At 37.9% G+C, this 15,487-nt stretch overlaps 1 protein-coding gene across 2 annotated transcripts in view; it reads left to right on the plus strand.

Annotated features, from left to right (window-relative positions):
* The window catches only part of GRIP2 (glutamate receptor interacting protein 2), a 154,504-nt gene that overhangs the window by 52,227 nt on the left and 86,790 nt on the right, over positions 1-15,487 (plus strand). For both annotated transcript variants that reach the window (XM_063291661.1, XM_063291662.1), the window contains exons 2-7: positions 4,272-4,352; positions 9,426-9,561; positions 10,219-10,364; positions 12,488-12,574; positions 12,858-12,933; positions 14,022-14,167. In XM_063291661.1, coding sequence (XP_063147731.1) covers positions 4,272-4,352; positions 9,426-9,561; positions 10,219-10,364; positions 12,488-12,574; positions 12,858-12,933; positions 14,022-14,167 — 672 coding nt within the window. The remainder of the gene's footprint in view (positions 1-4,271; positions 4,353-9,425; positions 9,562-10,218; positions 10,365-12,487; positions 12,575-12,857; positions 12,934-14,021; positions 14,168-15,487) is intronic.

Raw genomic sequence — 15,487 nt, forward strand, 5'->3', positions numbered from 1 at the left:
CAGCTATGTCATGATGGGCTTTTTACTAGCAGCCACCAGTAATATAATTAGTGCCTTAAAATACAGAACAGAGGATGGAATTTGGTTCTGTTTTACAAATGGCATTGAATCCATTTGTAATAAATGCCTTTGTTCAGAAGATATCAAAGCAGCAAAATCCTCTTTTCACTGCATTGTGAAAAAGATGTTCAGGGCACGTAGAAGGAAAACCAGCAAACTGCTTAATTTGGCTCATTGCCGAGTCAAACCAATTGCATTTGTGCACACACTACTGAACGCTTTCAGTTAGAAGTGGGAGTAGTATCTGCTCAGTGAGAGAAATGAATTGTTATATGCTATGGCTTTTCCCCCTCTCCATGATTCTTTCTAAAATAGTCACTTACTGTACTGTCTGATTTGTCCAAAGATTTAACTGCTCTACATAACATTGTTTTGATTTCTGGTTCTATTTTGTTTTAAAGTAGGGGCTGAAGTCCTCTGGTGTAGTTGCATAGATAGAGGACTCTGGATAACTGTTATTATCTTTCTATGTGTTCTTGCAACAAGCTTCTGAAGTAAATATTTTAAATATTTCCTTTTTAAAAAGAAGTTGCAGGGTTTTATTTTTCTCTGCAAGTATAAAGCATTGCTTCCAGAGTTTGCCTGTCCTCTGACAATGTCTGTTGGGTAGCCAAAGAACAAGAAGCAACCCACTGCTTTCTAATTCTGCCCTTAGTTTGACTTGGCTTCAGAATAAAAGCAGAACTAGAAAACAGATTTCTGCTTTTTTAGAAGGGAATGCAAACTTGTTTTTAAAAAGAGAAGACCCTATTGGTTCAGGGCTTTATGGAGTGGCTTCATCAGCACCACTACCATCTAAGCTCTAATGCAACCAGTTTGCATAAGGTCACTTTGGATAGTACTGTATCTGTTTTTACATCCACTGTGTAAAAATATCTGTATGAATCAGTTTAACTATCTGCCTCTCAAGGAAGAAGTTAAGGTCCTTGGATCACTTCACAACACTGCTTTCATTAGATTTTTCTGTAGCTTGATCTCCAGGAAGTCTATCCTTCCAATAATTTCTGAGATTCTTAGCACTTCTCTGCAGCTGAAAGAGCCTTCCTCCCATGCCTTTGTTAACAGAGGTAGTGAGGTATTACTTAAGAAGCTATCTCTGGTCCCCTGACCAATGTTAACAACTATGGATGATGCCCAATATACTGTTTTTAGACCAAGCTTTTGGAAAAGACAATAACATTGCACTCCAGGAACTCTTAAAGGAAACAAATTATTTAGAACCTTCTTGGTCTGTATTCAAAGCAGGATCTGCCTTGGAGACAGCCTTGATTATGCTGACGATGACCTAAGGTCAAGTGATTGATGAGAGGAATACAAACCTGTTTATATTTCTGGATTTCTTAGTAGCTTTTGACACTATGACCATGATGTCCTAGTAACTTTTGAGACAGCTGGGAGTTAGAAGTTCTGTGTTTATTATGGTTGTACTCTTTCCTCTCTAGGCACTTTTTAAAGGTGGCATTGGAAGAATTCTGCTTGACTCCTTAGACATTGTCCTGAGGTCATACACAGTCCCATTTGTATTATTTAGTATTTATTTGAAGCTGCCTGGAAGATATCAGGGTTTGGAGTCAGTTGGCACCTATATGCTAATATTCATCTGTATTTCCCTTTTTCCCCCCTGTAAGCTGTGTATTACATATTTCATAAACCTCCATGTGTTTTTAGAGATTTGGTTTGGAGAGCAAGTTGAAGATGAACTTGTACAAGTAGGAATTGTGGCTGATTTCAGGGTTAGAGAAGCTAACTTCAGGATTTGGAGTGATAGGCTTGCTTGGAATGGAACTGCACTTTTCCTTAATGATCAGATTGCAGCCTAGGAATCCTCCTGGACCCAGCTTTGATTCTGGACAACAACATCGTATCTCTGGAAAATAGGGCTTTTATCAACGTTGGATGGTAACCTAGTTGTGTCCTTCCGCACAGTATTGCAACTGGAATAACATAGCTTAGGAGAAACCATGGAATCCATGGTTACATGGATGGCTCAGAAAAGCCATCAGCCATCTGTTTCTCTTTATGAACACCTCAGCAATATGAGAGAACACTGAAATTTCTTTCAACAAGCCCAAAGCAATGTTTGCTGTTCCTCCCTCAAAATCAGTAACACTCTGCTTCAGAGGTATGTGGGATAGTGGCAAACGAGCTTTACAACTAAGCTGGCATTCCAGAAATCTTGCCCAAAGTCAGCCTTCTGCAAACAGCTAAATGCTCTGAGCCAGCAATAATTAATCTGTGTTCACCATTCACAGTTAGCAATTTAACAACTCTGCTGGTCAACAAATTATCTGGCATTTTACTGACAGTTCAGATGGCAAAACAATTAGCATCACCACAACTCTTTCAGTTATTCCTTTCATCTGAAACCCAGAGGAGGATGCTACAGTGTTTGCTTTTGCTCATTATCTGACCCAAATGTTTAAGCAGTCAAGGAAGGTGCCCATTGAAGTGTGACTTGGCATTTTCTTGTATTTTGTTTCCCTGTGGTGCACCTTTGGTTCACATTTGGCTGACTTCCTGCTTTGTCTGTCAGGTTTACTTTATGAGAGATTTCTCTCTTCCTATTCCATCCTCACATGAGAATCTTACATTGTTTGTTTGGCATATCCCATCATATCATGTAACATGTTCTAGGGGCCTCTTTAATAGCCTCCTTGCCAGACTTTTTAAAATGATATTAAAATTGGGGGGGGGGGAAGATGGAGAAGAGCAATTCTTCCGTTGTCTTCTCTCCCAGCTGGAAGTTCTAATTGGAACTCCTTCATTATGCATGGATACTTGGTGTGCATAAGCACACAGCCATGTTTACTCCTAACAGTCACCAGAAATGGTTATTTATGTATGAAACTGAAACTTCTATGCACATCTGAGAATGTCCTCCTCCATCCAACTACTGTTGCTGCTTATGTTCTAAATGTGCTATTTTTGCCTTGTTTGTGGGAACTTATTTTCACTGGGTACTGCAAAGGCCATACATGGGACAGGGAGTGGGAGTCAGTTTCAAACATGAGGAATAACTCCTTCTGGGCAGTAAATTACAGACATTCCACTGAACTGCACTGAGATGTATTCTAACTACTGGACCCTTGGGTTGTCTTAAAATTATTTTTATTCAATCGGTCCTGGGTTTTCTGGAATTGATGCAGAAAGTATGTATTGCAGAAGTGATTTGGAAGTCCTCATTACTTAGGGACCAAGTCCCTCAATGGAAAAACAGCACATCGCAAATGAAGCCTGTCTTACAGTTTGGATTTTAAATGAATGTTCCTTCAAATTCTGTTTCCCTTTCTCTACCCACCTTCCTCCAAGTACACCCTCTTCCTTCTCCTTAAATCACTTGCAGTCACTGCAAGAAAACGATGACTTTGAAACAAGGGATGTAACAGAATGTGTGATTGAATTCAAGTGTGATGATTTAGAGTTCTGTTGGTTCTCTGTTATTCCATTTCCGAAGACCATGCATTTCTTCACAAGTATTATGGTACGCTTAAGAGTTATGAGAATGATATTCTTTCACCTTTTAAGGGCTATTTCTGGGGGGAAAACAAAGTTGTTATCATCATTGTTCTTAAAGAAAGGGCTTTAGGTGTTAGGATATAGAATTCATCTTTTACATAGCAGAATCTTCCATATGAAATCCTCCCACAGTCCTGACACAACTTTAAATAGTTCTTATGCATATTTATTGATATCTCTGATTCTGCCCATGACAGTAGGACCCAAGGGATTGAGAGAAAGCTATTTTGCAAGATGAAGACAGTCATCATTGTTATGAATTTATTGGATGTTTTATTGTAGTTATTGTAAGCCATTTAGAGTCACAAGAAGAAGTGGCATAAAAATAATAGTAAATAAATAAATAATCGACTTGTCCAGGCAGTCTCTGAGAATCGGACACAATTGAACAGATAAAAAGAAGAAGAAGAAGCTCAGAATGGACAACCTGGCATTATCTGCATTACGTACTTCAACCTATTTGAGCTCCATGCAGTAGAGCCCACTCTGTTCAAGATGCTATGACAAATGATGGAGAAATCACCCTAAAGACATCATTTCCAACCACAGCTCTCTGTTAAGGGTAATATGCACTAAATATAAGGGTAGAAAATATCATATAAGCACATTTACGAAGTTATTAGGGCTAATAAAGAGAGAATGCTTTATTTTAGAACTCATACAATTTCAGGCTTCTTTCTTTCTTTCTTTTGTAGATGATGGGCCTTATTCAAAAGGAAGCAAAGACTCAGGTGGATTGGACACCGCCTTGGTCTCAAGAAGGCAAAGTATACCAGGTAGCTGCAATTATTGTCTTATCTGTGTGTATCTATCCAATTTGCTTTGCTAACATACAGATGGGTAATGTTTTTCTTTTATTTCATGAGCTTACTACAACGAGGGAAGACAGACTTCAGACTTACAGGAACTATGTCTCTCTCTCTCTCTCTTTCTTTTTTTACTACAACTCTGAGATTCACCAACCAGAACAGGAGACAAAATAGATATTCTCAGAATTTTAAATTCATAATTTGGAAATTGTTTGAGTTCTAGAATTTAACAGAACTTTCTGTTCTTTCATGACGAGATCTACTTCTAGCTTTCTCTTTCTCCCCCACCCACCCCTTCTCTCCCCTCCTTCCTTCCAAAACAGGACAACTGAGGACATTTTGTTGGTGCTGTTCCCAAGCCGTCAGGAATACTTGTACAATATATCACCCAGAGATCTGTCTTCTCTACTGTATGATGACTCTCCTCTTAAATCCTTGTCAAATTCTGATCTTCACTGTTAAATCTGAATTTGCAGAAAGGATCAGAGCCTGATAAAGAGGCAGTTTGGCATAAGTAATTAAGAGTATTCCCTTCATTTAATAAATGTTCTTCACATCATGAATTAAACATTATGTAATACAGTACTTTAGGTAATGTATTGGTAGTTTTACAACATTAATGTTCAAGTAAGACAATTAATATGCTAAGGAATCATGAATTATATACACCATTCTAAACAATGAGACTTTCTTATTCTCTCTGAAGTGCCCCATTCCCCCTTACATACCTGGATGGTGGAGGCAGTTAAAAAACCCAGGAAGAGGTGGGGCAGTCCTGGCGCACTGTAATTTTTTTTGAGCCTCAGATGGCTGAAAAAATTATCAGAATTCTTTCCGTTTCTTAGGAATTAAAAATTGATTCTTTCTGTCCAAGGCAAGCTGGAGGGCTATTTCCATTTTGATCTCTCAGTCCCTGTGCTGGTATTATCTGCATGTGAAACTGGCGTTGAAACTCTCGATGGAGTACAGCAGAATACAGAATATGTGTGACTGGGGTTTCCATAAGGAACTAAGCAGAAGAGGACGGGATTTTCAATGAGTAATCAGCAATATAATTGTAGTTCCACAGGAGCAGAAATGAAAAGTTATCTGTCTATAATTAACTTATGCATTCAAATAAATAAATGCACTAAGATCAATGGGTTGTGAGCAGTAGTTTGCATAAAGACTGCAGAAATGTATAGATGCAGGGCACCATCTAGTAGGAACAATTTTAATCTTTGATAATGCATTGTGTGTCATAAGGCTGGGAAGTAGTGTAAAAACATACAAGAGCCCAGTTAGGCTAGTTGAACGTTCATCTGATTTAGCATGATGTTCCCATAGTGACCATTGGAAGCCACAAGCAGAACAGGACTGTAGTAACAGTTTCCGACTCTTTTTACAGCAACAGATACGGACTGATGTTGATGCTGGAGGGGATGAACATCAAGCCATCATAACATAATAACCTGATTGCCTTATCCTCACTAATTTATCTAACCCCCTTTTAAAATGATCACAAATCAGCATTAATTCTGGTAGATCTGCTGCATGTGAAACATTGCCTTTTATCTGCCCATCGTGCACTCTTAGCTTCAGTGGATCACCCTATAATTACGTGAAGGAGAACAAAGTTCTCCCTCACCAATTTCTCATATAGCTTTTTCCTAGCCAAGTACTGTATGTTACATTTCAGTTACTGACCACTTTATAATGAAAAGCACAACTGTTGGTGAGTTTCTTCAAGGCAAATGTGCACAAAAACATTATCCTTATAGACTGTACCTTCCAGTTCATTAAACTGGCAGAGAATTTTCTGGGGAGAAGCATTATGACAGGACTGTAGTTTCATGAAAAATATGTAAGGATGTAAAAATAACCCCGATGGACCATTTGTTTTACACAGCATTTCATTTGTTACAGCAGCTAACCAAATGTTTTTGGGATACTCTCAGATGAAGGTAGACCCACTTCCTGCCATTGTTCCCTTCAACTGGTACTTGGAGGCATGGTACCCCTATTGTCAAGCCCTTTGGCAGATGAATTTCTCTACCCCCTTTTAAAGCCATCCAAGTTAGTGGTTTTCACCATATCATGTGGTAGTAACCCCCACAGTGTAATTATGAGCGGCATGAAGAAATAGTTTGGTTTGGTCTGTTCTGAATCTCCTTTCAGTCAGCTTCATTGGATGACCCTAATGTTTTGAGACAGGGAGAACATTTTCCTCACGCATCATTTTATACATATCAATCATTTCCCAGCTTGTCTTTTTTCTAAGTTAAACAGTGTCAAAGGTTTTACCTATTTCTTTTGGCAGAGAAAGTGTTTGAGCCCCTAATTATTTTGATTTCCCTCTTCTGCATTTTTCCCAGAACTATTCTATAGTTTTCAAATGCAGTAGCCAAAATGTAGACAGTATCATATGTGGATGAACCATCTATTTGTATAACTATATATTTATGTCAAGTATATATTCATATATGTCTAAGTCCAGCTATCTCAAATAGGCAAGCTGTATTGATCATATAATAAGTTGCAAGTCCATTTGAACATTCTGAGTTAGTGGTCTAGAACAGTGTTTCTCAACCTCAGCAACTTTAAGATGTGTGGACTTCAACTCCTAGAATGCTGGCTAGAAAAAGAAATGTGGGGGCGGAGAAACACATCCTGCCTTACTTAGACTATTTCACTGAACTCTGGAGCTGTTCATTTCAGAAGTCTTACCATATTGGGTGTCATTGTACTTTAGCTGTTTCAGAAGAAAAAAAATGTGCTGCATAGCCTAAATTTCTGAACTTGGCTAGAATGATGCATGTTAAATTAGGTGTTGATGATTCTCCTCCATCTAATTTGCATGATTTCTGGTTTGGATTGCACCGGTGATCTTAAACTTTTTTACCATGGAAATGTAATTGGCATTGATTTGATACGATTCTAGATCCTTTAGCTGCTATGACCCCAGCTAAGGGGATATTTTTATGGAAATGTAAGATGCAGATAAAAATGGAGCAAGAACCCAAGATGCTGAATAATGGAAGCATGAAGGATATAGCATTCCTCACTTAAAAGATAATCTGACATTAATGTTAAGAGTAAAGGTGAACAAGTACTGTATAATAGATTATCTATAAATATTTATCACTCTTCAGTGCTGTAATATGTTTGAGGGTGTTTTCCACAACACCAGTATTACAAGTATTGGTGTAGAACAGTGTTTTTCAAACTTGTTCATACTGAGGACACAACTGGATTGTGTTGGGATGCTACAAATGTACAACAGTATTTTGTCAACCACAGTTACACAGGTGGCTGAAATGCCTGTAAAATGGTAATATAGACAGAATGATGTTGTAAGCTCAGCTCTAAAAACTGGAGAAAGAAATTGGCACATATTGGGGGGGGGAATAAACATAAAGCCCCATATGGCATTCTCCTGATGATTAACAGTTGAAGCAGTATTACATCAGTTGGTGCCAAAGCAATGATCAATAAATAAAGAAACCAAGTAAAAGGGAGAAGACAGAAGAAAATGCTGCTGATGAAAGGGGGCCAGCTACCTTTTTTTTTTTTTGGTTCAATTCTTCAGTGGTTGATCAGATATGGGTTTTTAACCTATTCTGTGCTGGCTGGGGATATCTGGGGATTAAAGTCCACACATCTTAAAGTTGCCAAGCTTGAAAAACATTGGTGTAGAATATGTTAATAGAATAATAAAATATGGTGCTTTGGCACCAACCGATGTAATGCTGCTTCAGCTTTTAATCATCAGGAGTATGATGATAAATAGTCCTCACTTTTCTTTCAAGGCAACTTCATCCCTCCAAGATGCATTAATCCCTTCAGTAGCCAAGGTGAATAGGTCCTATTGTTAAAGCAATGTGGGACCTTGGAGACAGACTTTGTCTGTGGCAATACGTGCCCTCTGGAACACTAATCCTGAAGGGCTTTTGGAAAACCTTGAGAACTTGGCCTTTTCAGCAGGCCCTGGGGCAGAGGGTTTTTTGATCTGGCTCTGATATATATTCTATACTGCTTTGTAATGGGTCATGCCATTTGCCCCAATCTGATTGTCTGGTAATCTTATTATTTATTGCTAATTTTACCTTTTTCATTTGTTGTTTTAATCCTAATTATTCATATTTTGTAAACTACCTGGAGTTGTGATTGCAACTGAGGCAGACAAGAAGTCTGATTAAATAAATAAAAAGAAATTAAGGAAATTTCTCAGGGTTGAGCTGTACAAGGTGGAAAGAACACCAAACCATATGGCTAGGCTATAGTCGTACCCAAGTTGAGCTCAGAAGGGATGGGAGTGATTTTATATACACATTTATCATAGTTTCTAGAGAACCCAAAATCTAGACAATCTAGAAAAAGAATTCCTTTCATAACTGAAAGGGGTCCTGTGGACCAGCACTACAGAATAAAATAAAAAATCGTGGGTTTTTTTGTTTTTGATCATATTGTTTACAAGTCTTCTGCTATTTGAATTCATATCAGCCTTGCTATCATTTCATCACCTTCAGCTCCTCAGAATGCTAAGAACCTCCATGCTTGTATAATTGGATCAAGAATATTTGGAATCAAGCATATTTCTGATCCAGGTTATCCTATATGACAAAGAAATTCCTTTCTCTTCCCATTTCTCTAATTATGCTTATTCTTCTTACTTGCTGCTTTTTATAGGTATACAATATATTGTTTTATGTACTTTAATTTTGATGTTTATTGTTATGGTATGAATTTTATTGTAAACTGCCCAGAGTTCCTCTTTTGGGGGAGATGGGTGGTAAAAAATTTGAATAATAAATAACATAAATAATACTATTTTCTTTTTAATAGAGGTATTATTATCATCAGTGACTTAGCTGGACTGATTTTGTCCATTTAGTCCCTTTATTTTGATTAATATTTTTTTTACTGAAGTCTTTAAAATGTATATTTCTGTAAGTTGTCTTGAATGCCTCATTGTTCAGAAATCAAAAGGTGGGATCTAAATACTCCAATATACAATAAAAAAATCCAGTGCATTGAGTTGTTCTCTCTTTATATCTTCAGAAGAATTTAGAGGAGTCACAATTGTGGAGCTAATCAAAAAAGAGGGAAGCACCCTTGGGTTAACCATAGCTGGTGGCACAGATAAAGATGGGAAACCAAGGGTCTCTAATCTAAGGCCGGGAGGACTGGCAGCAAGGTAAGACAGTTACAGTTGCAAGGGTGTTTTTCAGTTGCAAGGTTGGAGAATGAAATGTACAGCAAGGGTAAACTAGCAAGTCAGATAGTCAATACAACACATGCCAAATGGCAAATGTCAACCTTAAACGGTATTTCATTTAATTGTTTAACAGGCATGTAATGTGGCATTTTGAACTGCTTGCTAGGATCCCAGCCTGGAAGGGCTTATTGATGATTCCTTGAACTTTGCCATCTAAGACAGTTTCTGCAGATAGGATTTAAGATTGTACATCATAAACTCTCTTATGTTCTCTGTTACTGTGTACATTTGTTTAAAAAATGTTGATAGACATCTCAAGTATTAAATAAGATTTGGTTTTTGCTCTGCACTTTGTTTACTGTGTAGATTTCTCTATTTAGCTAGTCAGCAGAGACATAACCAGAGCTGATCTAGTCAGCAGAGACATAACCAGAGCTTTTTGGTGACTGAAAAAGGCAAAAACCTACTTAGGCCCTTCAACAATGTACCCTTCAACAAAGAAAACAGCCAGGGAATTTAAAACAAAAATAATAAGAGACTGTCACTCTGCCTCTATTACTGAGACAATTGCCTCAAATTTGTAATGGTAGGGTTGGCCCTGGAAAGAACTGAGATATTTTGTTTTGTATGTTACAGGAGTGATCAGCTAAATGTTGGTGATTACATCAAGTCAGTGAACGGGATTAACTTGACAAAATTGCGACATGATGAAATTATAAGTCTATTGAAGAATGTGGGAGAAAGGGTAATATTAGAAGTAGAATATGAGCTACCACTAGCTGGTTAGTATATCCTTAATAAAGCTTTATGGTTCAGTGTTTTAAGATTAGGTGACCTCCCTTTCATTTCCTCCCCTTTTCTTTTGTGAAGAACCATATAAACATATGAAAGTGACTGTACTATTAGACCAATAATCCTACTCCAATTAACAGTAGTTTCTCCAGATGTTCAGGATGTTCCAGCCTTGCTATCTGAGATCCTTTTACCTGAAGTCACATTTTGCCAGTGATTTCATATATGGAGTGATTACAATGGATCCCACTTTCCACTTTTACCCAAATTATTGGATGCCATTGCTCATAAACATTTAACAATGCTAAAGATTTCACAAACATTAGCAAATATATAAAGTAGACACTAGAAGCATCAACAAATACAGAAAGCAGACCACACAAAAGGTTTCCTGTCCATGGTTATTTCAGAGGAAGGATTTCTATCTGCTCATAAAATCCCAACCATTCTTTTTTGACCCACAAACTTGAATCCATTTATGCGATTCAAGTTGGACATCAAATAAAAATGTACTGTGTGACAAATAATACACTATGACATGATCTTTAGTAGATTACAATCTACTTTGTCCAATCTCTGGAGCATTATTCTGAGTTGCAAGGGACAGAGGTTGTGAATGAGTAAGGTTAGAGAAGTAAAATAATTGTAGTATTAAAAGTGGTTATGATTTTAAGTAATATGCCAGAAGGTAGAGGTCCTGCTTAATTTTCCTATGCTCAATATCCAATGGCCTTTTTTCCCTCAACTAAATGTTTTTATTGCTGCTTTAAAATATTAAATAGAGTACAGTCATTTTGGCTAGTTGGCTGTAAATGTTATTAACATTACATACGGTTGGAAGAAGGCTTTGCTTCTGTCCAGATACACAACATCTGTTTGTAACTATGGGAAGATTTTTGACCCAGAAGAAGGATTCTGAGGTAGAAAATACAATCTCTACTACACCACATAGTTTAGAGAGCTCATTGCTGGATCCAACCCCAAACACCCAATCTTTGTTGACTATCAAAGTGGTGATTGATTGATTGATTCATTATTACTGGATTTGAATTTTGAAGTTAAAAAGATATTTCTTTGATTTCTTTGAGGCACAGGAGTCTTTTAGCATCTTAGAAAAGACATTCTCTTCTGGACAGTCTTTCTTTATTTGCAACTCCAAGAATTCCCAGACAGCAAGGCAAATGAACTGGCTGGTCAGGATTATTGAAAGTCTGCTCTTCACATATCTGGAGAGCACTGGGTTGAGAGAGGTTACTCAAATGCATGACAAAATGGGGAGATACCATTTCTAAAATGGTAGCTGGCAGTTGGCATTTTTGAAGTACTTATATTTAAATACAATAATTTCTTCTTTCTCCAATCTACCCAATTTAATTGGTGCACTTTTAAAAGCACTATTAATTCTTTCACCAATTTATTTGATTCATATTGTGTATATATTTCACACACTGTTACAATAAGGAGGCAGGCATGTTGTCTGGAAAGTCGTAGCATGGACTATGTGGTAGGTTGCCATTTACTAATAACAGATGCAGTCTTTGTTTTTGCATTGTTTTCATAAGTGTTTAAAATTAAATGAAGTACTAAATTAAATATGGACTAAGACACATTTCCCTTAGGGCTGTTTTACACTTAATCATTTTCTCTACTTAATGATCACAATCAACAACTGTCCTCTTAGCCATAAGGATTTGAATATATTCATTTAAAATTGCCAGCTGGCTTATTATTAAGGTATCTGAGAATCCAGTAAACATCTGTGGCAAAAAGTATTAGCTCTAGGAACCTACTGAGCTTTGAAGTGTGTAGAAGAAAAGGCTCTGGCTTGTTAATATATTAAAACAAGCTATGTATAGGTATAGGTATAGGTATATAGGTATAGGTATTAAGATTGATCAGAAAACTGGAAGGCAGATTTGGTAATTTTAATGCTGTTATTCAATTGTGGCAAATATTATAGGCAATGGCCCAGTTTATGTAATCTAGGAGGTTTATGTGAATGACTTTTTGTATTTGAGATCATCTGCAGAACTTATAAATATGCAGATTTTATAGAAGGAGGGTTCAGCAAGTGAGAAGCATTAGCTCATCCTTTTATCTCCCTTGTCTGCAGCCCCAGATAATAGTGCTGGCATCATTCCAAAGACCATTGAAGTTACCCTCTACAAAGAAGGCAATAGTTTTGGATTTGTACTACGAGGTCAGTGCATTAGTAATCAGCAACACACTGGGACATTTGAAAACAGGGAAAGAATGAAACAAAGTGTTCTGTGTTATTCTAAGGTAGCTTTCTGAAGGGCATCCTTTTGGAGATGGAAAAGTAATCTTCAGAGACTGACAAACGGATACTGCCAGGTTTCTGCATGTTTTCCAGAGAATCACTGATAGCTGCTTGCTGATTGAAAAATGTTTTATCTTTTTTTACTGATTTGTTGGATATATGCTTGTATCATTTATAAATTATTTTTGCAATTTCCTTACAGGAGGAGCCCATGAAGATTGGCATAAATCTAGACCATTAGTACTAACTTACGTTAGACCAGGTGGCCCAGCAGACAGGTAATGTTCACATAGTTTCACATTTAGCAGTGGAGCTTAAACAAAGACATATTTTTCATACCACCTATAAAAAACACTTTCAATAGGTTTGCACCTCGACATTTGGTGTATATTTCTTTGCTTCTTGAACATAGATTCTCTTTGAGCTGTGCTGAACTAGTTCTCGGTAACCAGAAAAGGTGAACTATGGAAAATACATTTGAAAAATTTAATCAATGGTGGATCATTTAAAACCAATTTCGGATTCAGCAACTCAGCAGTGATGGGACTACAAGGGGTGGGGATGTGTTATAAAAATATCAGTATGGAAATGACGTGCCATCAAGTCATTTTTGATTCTTAGCAACCACATAGATAGATAGATTTTCTCTGTGAAGTATGGAAATACTACAATTAATTAAAGCAATAACACAGTAAAACAGATGTGAGATACTGACATTTTTTTAAAAAAACTAACTGAAAGAAATAATCCAATAAAGCATATGTAAGCCCTAAAATTTTTCACCATCCTTTTGTATCAAGCAAATAACAGATCTGAGGAACCTAAACAAGTGCACAGTGTTTATCAAACTGTGACCCCTTAAAATGAGAACTAAATTTGTGCAACCCCTATCAATAAAAATAAATAATAAATAGCTAGATGACAGAGCTGCTATGTTTGGCAGATGGCCTAGAAATATAGCTAGACTTACAGACCTAAGCTGTCTCTCAAAATTTGCTCCAGGATTTACTCCCTGTTTGCCTGGATGAGCCTACAACAGGCTCGTCCAGGCAAAGCAGGAACAAGTTTTGACAGTTTTCCTGCTTTATATGTGCAAGCCAGTCTTGTACATAGAATGTTAGAATTACCTCAAAACTCATTGTGGGCTTTCCCCAGCAAAGCAGGAACACCATCCAGATTTGCTCTGTGCTTTGTCAAAAGTTGCATCCCACACTTGGAGAACTTCTAGACCTGCTATTTGCACATCTTGGAGCAGATGTAGAAACAGTGGCAGGGTTGTCAGTAAAAAGGTACTAAGATGAGCATTTGTTGCAAGCATGTTCTGATTCTGTACAGTATGTGCTCCTGATTTATCTTTTTTCTGCAGGGAAGGGTCTTTGAAAATTGGGGACAGGCTGTTGAGTGTGGATGGGATTCCTCTTCACAGTGTAAGTCATGCTGATGCACTAAACATCCTGCGTCAGTGCAGCCAGGAGGCACTCTTCCAGATTGAGTATGATGTCTCCATAATGGGTAAGGGCTCTTGGGTTTGATTCCATCCTGGGGACACAGATGACGGGGAAAATCAACGCCACTGCATTTTTTCCCATTCACAAATGAGAGATATTTCTGATAAGACATATATATGGTAGAATTTGGAACAGGTGAAACACTTCCAGAGCTACCAGGACTTTGTTTTAATGGATAATCGGGTGCAAGAGTTTGGATGGGATGTCTTAAAAGTAAAGCCTCCTTCAAATAGAGCTGAACCCCTTGGTGACTTCATAGACATATTTTCTAGGCAGCAGTACAGAAGTAGTGGAAATGTTCTAGATGCCCTGAATCTGTCCAGGTGCTCTGGGTCAATACAATACTTGATAAACATTCAGTGAGGTTTGGGAGTCTTGTGTCCCAAGTTTTGTGCATCTGTTCTTGAGATAAGGCAAGGCACAGATAGTACGTGGGCAACATTTTATGCTGGTACAAAATGAGAGTGCTGCAGGAGAGTCCCTTGACCGTTTGATCACATTTATAGACTCCCCTCCCCCCAACTGACTTTGGGCTTTCATTGGCTGGTAACCCTGTCTACATTTTTCTGGTCTTTGGGTGGCATCCCCAGCACATTTGGAGGGCACCAGGACGGGCACATCATTGAGAAGTGAGAACACACATGGCTCCATTTTGTGCATGGAGTCTCCAGGGCAGTGTTTCTCAATCTGGGCAACTTTAAGATGTGTGGACTTCAACTCCCAGAATTCCCAAGCCAGCCTGGGTTGGGTGGGGAATTCTGGGAGTTGAAGTCCACACATCTTAAAGTAGCCAAGGTTGAGAAACACTGCTTCAGAGAAAGTGATAGTCCTTTGCTGCTGCTGCTGCTGCTGCTGCTGCTGCTACTTCCTGAAGCAAAGAGGGGACAAGTTGTAGCCACTGAATGGAAGGAAAAAAGTCTTTGCTTGCTTTTGTATTATAAGCCACTGCTGGTGGAGGTCAAGGCCCAACCCCAAATATTTTGCAACACAAAGCTACTCAAGCCTTTGAATTTCACAGAACTTGCAGCAATTTACAGCAGTTATTACTGAAAATGTTAAACAAAATAAGAGACGATGAGTTTAAGGTTACTGCTGAGTCTAAAATGGCTGTTGAAGATCAGTGAACTGTTGCAGAAAGTGATGCCTTGCAGGGAGGAAGAAGCAACACACTGGCATTTTTAAAGTCCATTTTTCTCTTTGCGGGCAAACCATTTGAACCACATCACCGTGCTTAAGCTTTGAGCCACAGAAGGAAAAGACTAATGATGCCCAATTATGGTGCCAATTTAACACTAAATTAATAAATCCAATTGGGCTCAAAACA

The sequence above is a fragment of the Candoia aspera genome, chromosome 2, assembly GCF_035149785.1.
Source record: "Candoia aspera isolate rCanAsp1 chromosome 2, rCanAsp1.hap2, whole genome shotgun sequence".
In the NCBI taxonomy this organism is placed as follows: Eukaryota; Metazoa; Chordata; class Lepidosauria; order Squamata; family Boidae; genus Candoia; species Candoia aspera.